The sequence below is a fragment of the Nanorana parkeri genome, unplaced genomic scaffold, assembly GCF_000935625.1.
Source record: "Nanorana parkeri isolate BGI_ZX_2015 unplaced genomic scaffold, ASM93562v1 scaffold402, whole genome shotgun sequence".
NCBI lineage: Eukaryota > Metazoa > Chordata > Amphibia > Anura > Dicroglossidae > Nanorana > Nanorana parkeri.
Window position 1 is genome coordinate 1,058,698 of NW_017306670.1, and position 13,566 is coordinate 1,072,263.

The 13,566-nt window shown below is 41.3% G+C and overlaps 1 protein-coding gene across 1 annotated transcript in view; it reads right to left on the minus strand.

Annotated features, from left to right (window-relative positions):
• RIN2 (Ras and Rab interactor 2) overlaps positions 1-13,566 on the minus strand; it is a 112,311-nt gene that overhangs the window by 47,873 nt on the left and 50,872 nt on the right. The window contains exons 4-5 of the mRNA XM_018559546.1: positions 10,320-10,506; positions 2,658-2,769 (exon numbers count right to left, since the gene is read on the minus strand). Of these exons, the coding sequence (XP_018415048.1) occupies positions 2,658-2,769; positions 10,320-10,506 (299 nt within the window). The remainder of the gene's footprint in view (positions 1-2,657; positions 2,770-10,319; positions 10,507-13,566) is intronic.

The window sequence follows — 13,566 nt, forward strand, 5'->3', positions numbered from 1 at the left end:
ATGGGGGTGGGGGGGGGGGGGGGGGGGGGGCTCCTGATTTGAAGACGGGATTTGCGTGTGTCTTTGAATTGGTTCTCCCATTAAAATCCATTAGCCTTGGGGTTTTGCATACTTTAAAAGAGTGTTGTGACAAAAAAAAAAGGATGAGATACACTGCAATATAGTTGCATTGCATTTCTATCTATATATGTTATCAATAGATCCAAAATCATTTAGAATTTAGGTATGATGTCCAAAATAGTATAGACTATTTGCAGTGGAGTATCATTAAACAGTGGACAGGAAGTGAACCTGTATTGTAAGGAGGACAGAAAATAAGCCAACCCTTTGTTATTGTTCACTATATAGATGAAATTACATACATTATCTGTTTCCTAGCATTGTGTAAAATCTGTCTCACAGAGCATATCTCAACAGATATCATCTTTTAAATATTATTCAATATGTATCTTTAGCCAAAACTTTTTTGTGGGAATAGTTAAAAGCTCCAGTTTGTTTGTTTTTTTATTTTACTGCGTTCCGAGTGATTTACCTTCAGTTCCTGTCCCAGAGACACATCAGTAAGTGAGTAGAAGTCCCTCTAAGAGGAAGAGGAAATCTCCTCCTGAGCTGGCCACACACAGTTAAATGTCATTTGAACATTTGTTCAAAACGGTTCGACACAGCATTGGATCTTGCCATTATTGAGTCAATGAATTTTGTTTCATAACCCTTAAACATTAGATTCAGATCTGCTACTAGAATGCAATCCTAGGCATGTTAAACAGGTTTCTTTTGTGTCTAAAACATGTGCATTACAATATGTATGATTTGTCCTGAACAAAAATCACATTCATGGTTAGAATTTTGATCGTTCAGATAAGAAATGTCAAAAAAAAACATTGATTCTCTAATAGTTATTGGGGTCTAATCAAACGAACAATCCAAAAACTAAAATATTCAAATGTTATTCTACTGGTGTTTGGCCAGCTTGATATTCGTCACTGGAATGACATCAAAGTTGGAAGATTTACCCTAACCTACTGCTTTGTAAAAGTTTAGCGTAAAAATACACTTAAAAACCCCCCAAAATATATCGTCAATCATTCAGGTGAAGGCAACAGCCAATATACAACGGCTCTTTTATACAAACATCAAAATAATTAAAGTTCATTGGCCCGTTTGTAATGAAGTAGTGAACTGTAGCTCTTGTGAATGTTGTAATTAAATAATTTTGCTTTCAACTGTTGAGTCCTGGGTTAATCACATTATTAGACAAGTACCCTCCATTGAACTCACGCAGTGCTGCCAAATAGGTTCTTGCAGAAGCACAGAAGACATCCTATCACCACCACACAATGCAGAGACTGGTTTTGTTGGCAGGAACAAACTTAAATTAATGAATTCACAAGGAACAAACGAAAAAAACAAAAGGCAATAAATACGGATATTATTTTTTTAATATCGATAGAGCTCTTCGATTAGCCTCTGGTTTTGCCACAAGTGATCTTGGGTTTTGTACAAGCATATTTGAAAACATTGGCATATACAATAACGGTCAAAAAAATCGCAGCGTGGTGAGATAATTACAACTGCAACAAGTCACTGTGATATATTCTACAAGATCGATCCATTTCTGCTTGTTGAAACCTGCACTCAAACATGGGGAAGTAGCAAAAGCTTTCTCAATGTATTCAAACAGAGATACTCCAGATAGTGGCCAGTCAACAGTATGAGGGGTCACCCACAGACACAAGCTTATTGCCCAATCTGTCCCAAATGGTTGGATCAGGCAACTCATGGTCTGTGAGTATCTATGGTATATATTAAGCTGGCCGTGCACTGCACGGATGGGAGTAAATTCAAGTCTTGCTGAAAACTCTTTGAACAGTGACTGCAACGTGCCAAGCATGGAAAAAAGGAAAAATGTTTGATTCCCCATCCATGCTAAAGCTCATGGAGGAGGAAAACATGCATTTTTCTCGTTCAGCTCGGACTAGTGTATGTTCAGCTTAAAGCAAAACAATTTTTTTTTTTTTAGTATAGAGTATGCAAGACTAAAACCCCCTGTTATTTTTGTATCCTTTGTACCATTAACTCCCTATTCAATAGATGCAAAAGGAAGAAAGAAGCAATATCTCCAAAGTGAAATGAAGCCTCTCTTAGACAGATGCCATCCAACAAAAATTAAAAGTGCCGCTACATTTGACTGAATTTTCCTCTGGAATGGGTGGGGAGTTCATGTTTACCATAAATAACCCTGTCTGTACTGTGCTGGCAGATCTTATTCTTAGTGCTTAACTCGATTTCAACGGTGCCCTAACAAAGGGTTAAAGACTTAAATTGGCCATCCACCAGTAGACTTCTAAAAAACTAGGGTTTTTGGAGTGTGGCTTCTGCATTGTATGTTAATGAGGGGAAGCTCAGAGTGTCCCTTGTCTTTTTATAGGGACGTAGAAAGTTTTCCTGTCACTCTAAAACAGTCTGTCCAAAGGCCTATTCCACAGAAACATCTAAAAAGGTAAGAAATATATTTTTTACATTATTTTTTAGATAGGCTGTGTATAATAGGAACACAAACATATAGCGGGGTGTTCTCAAATGTTCCTGCAAAAGTGGAAACACACAGACAAAGCGATATTAAATCCCTAATACATAGTAAGTATTTGATGACTTACTGTATGAGCTTTCTTTTATCACAAATTCCTGGAAACACGATCCAAACTCCTCCGGCACTCGAAGGGATATGACTTTCTTCTGAAGCTTTGTAGACTTTCGCACCAAAAAAGTCTGTGAACAGGAAAATGTAAGAGGCGGGGAATGAAAATACAGTCAGAGAATATTGTTATATGTAACTCACAATAACATCACTGTACATTTTATGTAACAAATTATGAAGACAAGTGTTCAGGACACATTCAAATGTAATACAAACTAAATATAGGAAAACCAGAAACAAGACATTTAAATAAATAAAGTTTTAAACATTTTCCAAGGATACATTTACCTTTAATACCATGTTACAACCATATTCAGGGTGTACATGGAACATGGTCACATTGCCAGCCCCCCTCCTTTTCCTTCACTTACCTGAATCACAGGGTTCTGCTTCCCCCAGGCTCCTGACCCTTTTGAATCTGGCACAGCACTGCATGAATTTACCTGCACAGCTGCACCATCCATTCACAGATCCTTTGACAGGATGGATAAACTACATGTTCCATCTGCCGCCACTCAATTGAGTACAAGTGTGATGATGTCACTGCACTTGTATTGCATTTTTATACTTCATCGTCCCTGTAACTGGAAATCTGTACCATGGTATGGACGGGACCTGGAGGAAGAGTCAAACAACCAGGAAGATTTAGGACCTCTGTCACAGTATTATTGTTGTTTGAGGCTTTGCTGGGGACATATCTGTATTTTCCTTTCCTGGTAGCAATATTGTAAGCTGTGACATAGAGTAAGGAACCATCTCCCGCAGAGACAGTATAATATAAGCTGGTGGGGGGTACACAGTACAATATTAACTGGTGGGGGTTCTAGCCTTCCCATACTTCACTGCTGTGTCTTTCTTATTGACTTTCCTACACTTTCTGGCTCGGTGACATGCTGTTACCAACATGACTTCAGAGATCGGTAAAACCTGACAGAGGTTGTAACTCTTCAACCCAAATGTAATTTTAAAAAATGGCTTCGGATGCACTTTCAAAGTAATCAAATATGCCACAGAGAACAATACATTATGAATTCACTTAAAAACAAAATATTTATTAGGGAAGTTACTATCATTGTAATGCAATTTCATATGCCATCATAGCAGCTATGAGTAAAAAATGGTGTATTCCCAAACACTGATGCCTGTAAATTAAAGGAGAACTATGGGGTTAAGGCTTTTCCCCATAGTTCTCCTTAGGGTAACGGGAGGACACAAACTAGCGTCCTCCCGTCACCCTAGGCTCAGTATACCGCGAGCTGTAGCTCACGGTATACTGAGACGCCGCAGTATACCGTCCATTTCGCCAGTCAGCGCTGGCGGATCGGAGCGGGGAGGGGGGAATCCAGCCCCTCCCCTGTCACGGCAGAGAGCCGTGACAGGATCGAGAGGTGAGCGAACTCCGGTATGTGTTCGCTCACCTCCCTATCTACTGAGTCAACCTGTGACAATTTCATTGTCACAGGTCGGCTAGAACTATGAGGTGAGTGAAAAGCACTCATCTTCATTGTTCTCCCTTAATAATTCAACTATTGGAAAAGCAGGTTTTGAATGAACAGCTTGAAAACCTTTAAAAAGCCAAAAAATACCAATCAGAATGAAATGATTTATTTGGTCGTGTTATATTCTGAGGTATACTGTACACTGCCCACTGATGGGATCCCATTTTCCATATAGTCACACACGTGAATAGGAAGACTGGAGAAATACCAGTCAGCCTCCTGTACTAAAGATAAGAGTACACTCTGAACTGTGACTCATATTTAACTCTTGTCACACTGCAGCAAAACCTGATGCAACTACAACCCAGCAATAAATGCAGTATTTCGAAATATGTTCACCTGCTTACCATATAGAGCCGTGGCGGTCAACTCTCCTGATATAGGGGGCCTCAAATGTGGCCACTGACATCACCATAGGGCCGCATATAATAATCAGTGAATGTAATACTACATAAACCTTTCTGAGACTGCTGACACATGTAACAGGAGATGGTCTACGACTATAGGTGAACTACAGGAGATGGTCAGAGAGTATAGACATGCTGTACAAGATGATGAGAAACTGTAAACATGCTTTAGGAGCTCTTGGTGACGGGTAACGTGCTTCAGGAGTCATACACTGGAGACACGTTACATGAGACCGCTGGAGATCACTGCCATTACAGGGAAATACGAAACACAGATTACTGTCTGCTAGGGCTGCAACAACTAATCGACATAATCGATTATAATCGATTATTGAAAATGCAGGGGTCCCGAAAACAAGCCAAAGGGGCCGCAGGTTGGGCACCTGGGATATACAGGCTTGAATTGTTTTTAAGGTAGGTGATGGCAGACAGTTTTTCAAACATTAGATGTCAGAGGTAAACACATAGAGTAACCCAGTTTTAGCCCCAATATACACCATAACTGAGATGATTAGTAAAAGTAGATTCAAACCCCAACTGAATAATACTTGTTTAATAAAGACCCATTTTCACTCTTTTATCCTTTGTTGCACCTCAGTGCTATATATATACTGCAGCCTTTCTGCTGGTGGAGGGGGGGATTATGGTGTGGGGTTGTTTTTCAGGGGTTGGGCTTGGCCCCTTAACTCCAGTGAAGGGAACTCTTATGGCATCCGCATACCAAGACATTTGGGACAACTTCACGCTCCCAACTTTGTGGGAACAGTTTGGGGAGGGCCCCTTCCTGTTCCAACATGACTGCGCACCAGTGCACAAAGCAAGGCCCATGAAGACATGGATGAGCGAGTTTGGGGTGGAGGAACTTGACTGGCCTGCACAGAGTCCTGTTTACATACAAGCGATCTGCCGGCTATAGAGGCGGCGGATGGCTTGTATAATGTGCCAATCTTGCGTGCTCCCCCCTCCCCCCACGCTGTTCTTGAGCTGGGACCAGCATGGTGGCTCTGTGACAGGGGATCAGAGGGAGATCGGTGCACAATCTCCCTCCGTTCCCCTCTCCGGTGTCAGAATGCGGAAGTGATGTACATTACATCGCTTTCGCATTCTCCTATCACTCTTGGATACCCCTGATGTCTCCATAAAGAGGCACAGCTCTTTGCTATCACATAGAGGTTTTCTTAGCCCCCTATGTGGTAACAATAACATTAAGTGAAAAGAAAATAGGGGGAAAAAATTAAAAGTTGCAAAAAAAAAAAGTTAAAGTCACACATGAAAAATAATTTTTTAAAAACCCACATGGTTGCGCCCATTACATATCACCGCGAACGTCGCAGTGAGAGCAATAATTTTAGGGCCATTAATCACTGATAACACTAAACTGATGAGCGGTAAAAGATTTGAAAATGTCACCTATGATCAATTTTGGGTACGGTAGTTTTTTTGCAATTTCACGGGTGCGCGCAATGTTAAGGCTCGACATGTCTGGTATCTATTTACCTGACGTGACCCCGTCTTTTATATTTTACAAAAAAATTGGGTAATAATAATTGTTTCCTAACATAAATGTAAACAAAAAAGTTTATTTTTTCAAAATTTTCAGTAATTTTTCCTTACTATAGAAAAAAATTAAAACCCCCAGTGGTGATTAAATACCACCAAAATAAAGCTCTATCTGTCCCCAAAAAATGGTATAAAATTAATTTCAGTACAGCGTTGCATGACGGAATAAATGTCAGGGAAAGTACTGCAGCGCTAAATACTGAAAAATGGCCTGGCCAGGAAGCGGGTGTAAACACCTGGTCTTCAAGTGGTTAATAAACAACTGTATCGGTTGTGCAAGTTTTCAAAAATTGCTTTTCATAGTTTCTAGGGTGGAGATTTCCTTGAGAGAAGAAATGAATGGCATGTTTCCAGTCCAATTCAACACACTCCAAGAGCACACAGAGCCAAGCTCTATTTGATCCTGTGATGCTCAGCACATTTCCAGGCTGCACAATCTCCTAGCTCAGAAGATTGATCAAAGTTTAGAAACATAAATCACTGAACGGTTCTGTAAGAACGTGCTTTCATTTAGCAAAACTGAGCAACGCTGAAATGAATATAGCTGTGCACCTTTCTCTACGAACACTTGTGCTGATTATATATAGAACCATCTGATATTAGCATTCCAATAGCTGCAGCTGTTGAGGGCCAGGAATGTCATACAGAGGATCCAGAGGGAGCTGTAACTTTATATAATGGACTATTGTTTCCAACTGTTAACATTTGCAAGCAACAGGTGCTAAGCCGGACAATCCTCCATATTTAACTGTATGTGTGACTTGCATGTGCTAGGATCAGTGTAAGGATACCTAAGAAGGACCTATTTGAAACCTGGATTTACTTATGAAGTGGGAAACGTTCCCAATATAGAAAAAGGAATCTATCATTTAACTTGAAGGGTATGTCAACCCTCAAGGTGCCCACACCTTGCGATAATCGCGGGAAATCCCGCGATCGTACGATTATCGTAAGGTGTGTGGAAGGCGTGCGACCTCTGCTACTGTAAGGTCGCACGACTTTTATCTTGGGAACATGTTCGAAAACCCGCCGAGAATCGTACAATTGTCGGCGGGTGTGTGGCATGTTCGTAAGATAAATGCCGCACGGGCCGGTGTGTGCAAGGCACACTGCCCGTTCAGCATTGCGGTCATCGGAAGCCCGCCACGCAGCGGGGCAGGCTTGCGATTATCGCAAGTACGATCTGCCTGTCCAAGCTAGGCAGATCGTAAGTTTTTTTTAATTACCTTACAACCATCGCAAGACAAAAGCTGTAAGGTGTGTGTCCAGCATCACAATGCACTATGCTTTCTTGGTCCCTTTCGGTCTGTTAAATACACAATTGAATGTGTTTTGTTATATCTGCTCGATAAGTGCAAAAAATACCTGTTAATCTTGCCAGAAATTTGGTCAGCTGATAACTTCCTGCACTAAATCCTTATCGGTTAAGCTGGCCACAGAAGGTTCAAATTTTGTCTGATTCCAGCTGAAGTGCATACAATTCAAGCCATGGCTGGCCAGGGGAAAAATATATTAGCCAGTGACCACATCCTGTCAGATGCAATTATTGTTTGGGTATTCAGGCAGCTGCAAGTGCTGTGGCTGTCTAAATATAATGGTCAGCAATGAAGATTCCTCCATCCACACCCTTTAGTGTGGATAGAGGAATCTACTGATTTTATTTTGCTGTATATGATTTCCTCTTGCTGTATATGGCTATCATTACATTGTCTGCAGCTATCTCTGCGGACTATAGAACCAGCCTTGCCCCCAAGTTATGGTAAGAGGAGAGGATGGGGTATCTGTAGTCATGTTATATGGTTGGTGACAATGTAAAGAAAAATGTAAAAAGACCTAAAAAAAAACAATGGAGCCACTTAGGGGAATGCCTAGCTTTTTTTCCGCCTGAGCTGGTGGGAAGGGGCGTCCTGCCGAGCTCCTGACAACCAGTGATGTCGCTGGTCAGGAGCTCGGAAGGACGCCGGCAAGAACGTCTCAGGTTGTAAAGAGCTGGGCAGAGAGATGTGTATGGCCCTTACACATCTCCCTGCTTGACCCCTAGCAACCTGGGACGCTTGGCCAAAAAGGTGGCAGCAAGCAAATTACAAACATTGTGCAGCAGAGTAGCCATGCCGCTCTTCCTGCTGCCCCCAAGAGAAGCTGCCTGAGCTGCAATCTATACGTTTTTGTTCCAAGGTTTTGATACACTTTAAAGCTAAACTCCAGGCAAACTGCTAAATACACAGAAGAAACACACATATGGGGGCTGTTTAACCTGCCAAATGATTTGAATTTCTATCCATCCAGTGCTGATTTACACGATTTACATAGCTGTGCTACACAGCACCGCCATGTCTTTCAAGACAGAAGACCTGATTTTTTTTTTGCTGCAGTTAAGTAATACTTACAGGTTTGGGGGGTGATAAGGGGATTAGTGAGGGTCATCATCCGCAAAAAAGGTGTATTTTATAGTGGTTGCCGACATTTGTAAAGCCATAATGTCCTGATTTTTTCCCTAACTGCAATCCCCTGGGGTTCTATGGGGAGAATAAACAGTATAGCTGATAGAAACAGCCCTGCCTTGTATATGGTTATATGTCAAATAATTGAGAGTGGTATCTGGCGTATTGCACTGTGGCAGAAGGGTTAAAAACATAAGACAGAAACCCATGATAAAATGGATTGAAATGTATAGAAGGAGACAACTGGGCTCATAAATAGATGGGTCAGATGCAGAGGGGAGAATGCTTTATATTAAAGGGCTATGAAGCTGCCAGGGCCCAGCCTTTTCGATGTTTTAAGGGATTTAATGGCTAATAGGACTTCAGCTTCACAGATGTCAGTATTGAGGGAGGCACAAGTGGTTTTAGAGATGGTGTGGAGAGTTAGGTGTTATCAGAGCAGATTTTTAAGCTTGTAGCTGACCACACACAGACAAAAATTTTCCCTACATGCCAAGGATTCCATAACTTCTCTGACACAGTTGAGTGGTGTGCTGGCAATGACCAACGATTACAAATGCATTCTGGAGAGGAGAATCATGCTTGAGGGTCAATCAGCCAAGTAGGAACAGTTTATATGAATGATTTAGTTATGACTCTCTGTTGTACACCCAACTAGTAGAATATTATCTTTTGAAGCTATGTTCATTTGTAAGCTGAATATTAGGGATGCACCTATATATCGGCCACCAAAACATATCGGCCGAAAATGGCACTTTTGGCATAATGTAAAGTGCCATTTTCTGGCCTATACAGCGGTGCATGCATTCTTTCTCTCCTCCCCGCTGGGCGCTGCTCTGTGTCCCAGCGGGGAGGAGAGAAACTGTAACAGGCGGCCGAGCGCTGCAGGAGGATAGCACTGTGAGCGGCCGGCGTGTGTCCTCCCCGCACCGCTCAGCCTCCTATCACAGATCGCCAGAGCGATGTGTGGGCGGAGAAAGCCAGCACTGTCAAAGCAGGCTGAGCTCCTCTCGCTCAGCCTCCTGTGACAGCGTGTCAGGAAGGAGACGATTGCAAACACTCAGCGATCAGTGATCGCTGAGTGTTTGTAAATAATTAAGGACATAGTATGGTTACTATATCAATTATGAATGAATGGGAAGTGATCTACATCACCTCTTGGTTCATTCATGATTGTAGATATAGTAAATACACTATGTTCTCATGTTATGAATGAACAGTAACACTCAGTATAGAGGATTCCTGTTCATTTATAACAGGGGCAGCAGAAAAAAAGATTGAGGACTCTGTGTCCTCAATCTCTTTTTCTATTCTAAAAAGGGAAATATCAGAGGTCTGTTTAGACCCCCAATATTTCCCCAATGCTCCTAAAAGTAAAGCATTTTTTTTTTTTGATAAAAAATGAATCTATAAATAAAAATAACTATAAAAAATTAAAAAGTTTTTAAAAAATAAAATATTAAGAAAATGTGAAAAAAAAGTTAGAATAAAAAACATTTTTGGTTTCGGCCTGACTTTTTTTTATTTCGGTTTAGAAATGTTCATTTCGGTGCACCTCTAGTGAATATTTAAGATTATTTTGGTGGAAAACACAAAGAAATAGAACTTCATCCTAAAAACTGCTGCTTTGGTCACCAGTAAACATCACTGCAGTATTTGTTACCAGAAAAGACAACACTTAAACATTTAGCAAAACAAGGTGAGTTGTACATACTGCGGGTGGCTGGTCCTGCAGGAGATCCCCAACGCTGTCATCGCCCAGACTAAGTTGAAGCCAGACGGGGTGAGTGTGGAGAAGCTTATCCAGGATGCTGGGCTTGTAGGCTACACTTTCATATCCGGAGTCTCGAAGGAAAGCTTTTTTCTCCAACAGTATGTTTTTCTCCATCTCTTTCTCGATACTGTGGGACAGAAATAACAAACATATTAAATCTCCCTTCACTGCAAACAATGGCAACCCATAACATGTACAGATTTGGTCTGCGCATCTAGTGTAACCAAAGTGGCAAGCGTGAAATAAATCGTTTCTGCACTAAAAGCAGTTCTGGTGCCAGATGGAATATAAACAAAAACAAAAAAACAGACAACAATAGTGGAGCTGGTGCTTTCTGAGCTGCCCTTGGGTTTAAATCAACTGCTGCTTTAGCATGTTGGCAGTAAATATCTTTATTGTAACTCGCCCTAGATTTCTGTTCATTTTATAAACAACCCCCAGTAATGGCTTGGCGCACAACCACTTGGAATAAAAGTAATTTAGTTTATTAGTACAAATCTATCTGAAAATACCAACAACTATTAGGGATCGCTATACAGCATGCTGTTTTCTTTTGTTTATAGCACCTGCTCACATGGAAGGTGATTTGAGAGTTTTAAATGCTGTACCCATTTTATAAATGCCATTCTGTGGAGGGACAGTCATATTATAACAAAAAATAAACAATAAGGTGATCTGCGCCAGTAAGTGTAATGTGGAAATAAGAGCTGCCAAGCACTAAGGATATAACTAAATATCTGGAAACAATATTGTGCCGAGCTAATAATCATACACATCTAATAAATTGAAACATATATAAATGAGTCACATATATGAACCTTCAAACAAATGAGGCATAGAAAATATCTACACACAGACAAAAAAGAATATAGACAAAAAGAGTCTCAGGAAAAAACAAAAGCAAATAATGGTGATTGTGCAAGAATATTCCTCAAATGATTCGCAGCCAATCTGCATGTAACTCTCAGGTAAGGATAATCACACAATGCAGGCAGACCTTCACCACCACCCAGTGAGTGATGACAACAAGTATCCATCCCAATAACAGTTTATTGGGATGGATACACAAGGAACAGTGACAGAAGAGCTGAAATGCTTACCTTCCTGGAGAAAATGCTGCTCCACGTTTCCTCCAGTGTTACTCACAAAATCAAAAACATTTAAAAACATTTACAGGGTTATTCACTAAGCTTCCAAAAGGCAGCCGAGTGAATAACCGAGCCGAAGTGAACAGAGCCGAATGACGTTCAGCTATTCACTCCGGCTGATTTCAGCCGCACATTGGCTGAAATCAGCCGTACATGGGTTGCCTTCGGTCAGCCGAACATGCTCTGCATGCTAGGCTGAGCCAAAGTGCAGAATAAGTTAAGACTCAGCCGATCCAACATCTGGATCAGCTGAGCCGAAGCTCCTATTCATAGGGGCCAAACAGCAGTGAGTAAATAGCCGCCATTCTGCTCGGTACCTCTGTGGTACCGACCAGAATAGAAAATAGTGAAAATAGTAGAAGAAAAAAAAAAGGTTAAAAAAATATTTTGAAAATGTAAATAAATAGCAAAATTAAAAAAGAAAGATTATTTAAAAAAAGAAAAAAAACACAATTGGGCGGAGCTAGCAGTTACAGTTGTTACTGTTTGCCTGGTTGTTATTGTTTAATGACAGATCAGCGTCCCCAGGTCATTTGAGGATGCTGATCTGTCATTACAACTGGGCGGAGACAGCCGTGAGATCACAGCTGGCTACGCCCGTGAGATCAGCTGTCATATGCGGGCGAGAACAGCCGGCCTTCGGCAGGCCGTTCGCCCCGCTTCGGCTCAACGCCAAAGAAACTAAAAGAAAAAACTAGGGTTCCCCCCTAAAATTCCAAACCAGACCTTAAGTGGAAATGGGGGGTAGGTGAGAGTGCCTGCCCCCTCACCATACCAGGCCACATGCCCTCAGCATTGGGAAGGTGCTTTTTTTTATCCTTTAATTGAAACAGAAGTCAGTTTTTGGCAATTCAAGGATAAAAAAAAAAAACCCATAAAAAGCCTCCAACAATGCAATCCAAAAATCAATCACATAGTCCAGTGCTGTAATCCAACGTCAATCACAATGAACCACTCCCGCCAACTTGCCAAAGTGCCGCCACCCCCCGACTGGACCGCTACCGCCGAACTCTCGCCACAAATGACAGCTCCGGGCCGAATGTAAACAAATAAGCAGAGCAAGTTGTGACGCCATGGCTCACTCCACCCATTTGTTTTCATGCCATTTGAGGACAGTGAGCTGTCATGGCATGAAAAAAAATGGGCAGAGCGCATCGTGACATCGGATTGCAATGGAACGCATAAAAAGTGCATGCAAATCTGCTGGATTGCACCTGAAATGCAATTTTAAGCAAAACAAAAAACAATGCATCAATCGTGGTAAAATCGCAGCAAAACGCATCGCAGCACACACAGTTTTGGTGTGAACTTGCCCTTAAGCTACTTTAAAATGGGACTTTAGAAATTTTCCAAACATTAGTGTCTTATTAAGTAGTGTTTAATTAATTCCATGTTGATGGAACTTGGACATAAGTCGCAGTTTGTACTCTACAGCCTCTATATTGCACACTCTGTAAACTTAATGTGCGATTCTGACAGCAATTCTTTAGTAGGGTGTTGATGTCTGAGCAAGTGCACATTCCATACCACTGCCAAGCTGTGTAGCAATGCAGCCTGGCTGCCTGTCGCCTGAACTAATGGTCTGTACTACAGGAAACAACAATCCAATAAAACAAGGCTGTTAATGGGCTTGACAAAAAATGCAGGTTTGGTTCTAGCTGCCACCAGCTAACAGATGACTGATTCTACTTTGCAAACAGCAGTGTCTTTATGGTCATCACTACAACATCAGAAATAGTTTTCTACTAATATACTCGTTATCTTGTTCTCTTTCTCCCCCTACTGGGCACACAGATTATGAACTCAGAAATCAAATCGCTGTACAAGTTAGGTAAGCCTATCTCAACCTTTTTATACCACAGGAAACCTTGAAGTAAATTTCGGGTCCGGGAGAACCCTCCTGGGAAAAAAACCCTCATCAATAGTTAGTGGGGGGAAATGGTGGTTAGTGGGAAGAATGTGGGATTACATTAGTGGTTAGTGGGAAGAATGTCCCCCTTCAGAGGTAATTAGAATGCCACACTTGCAGACAGATATAA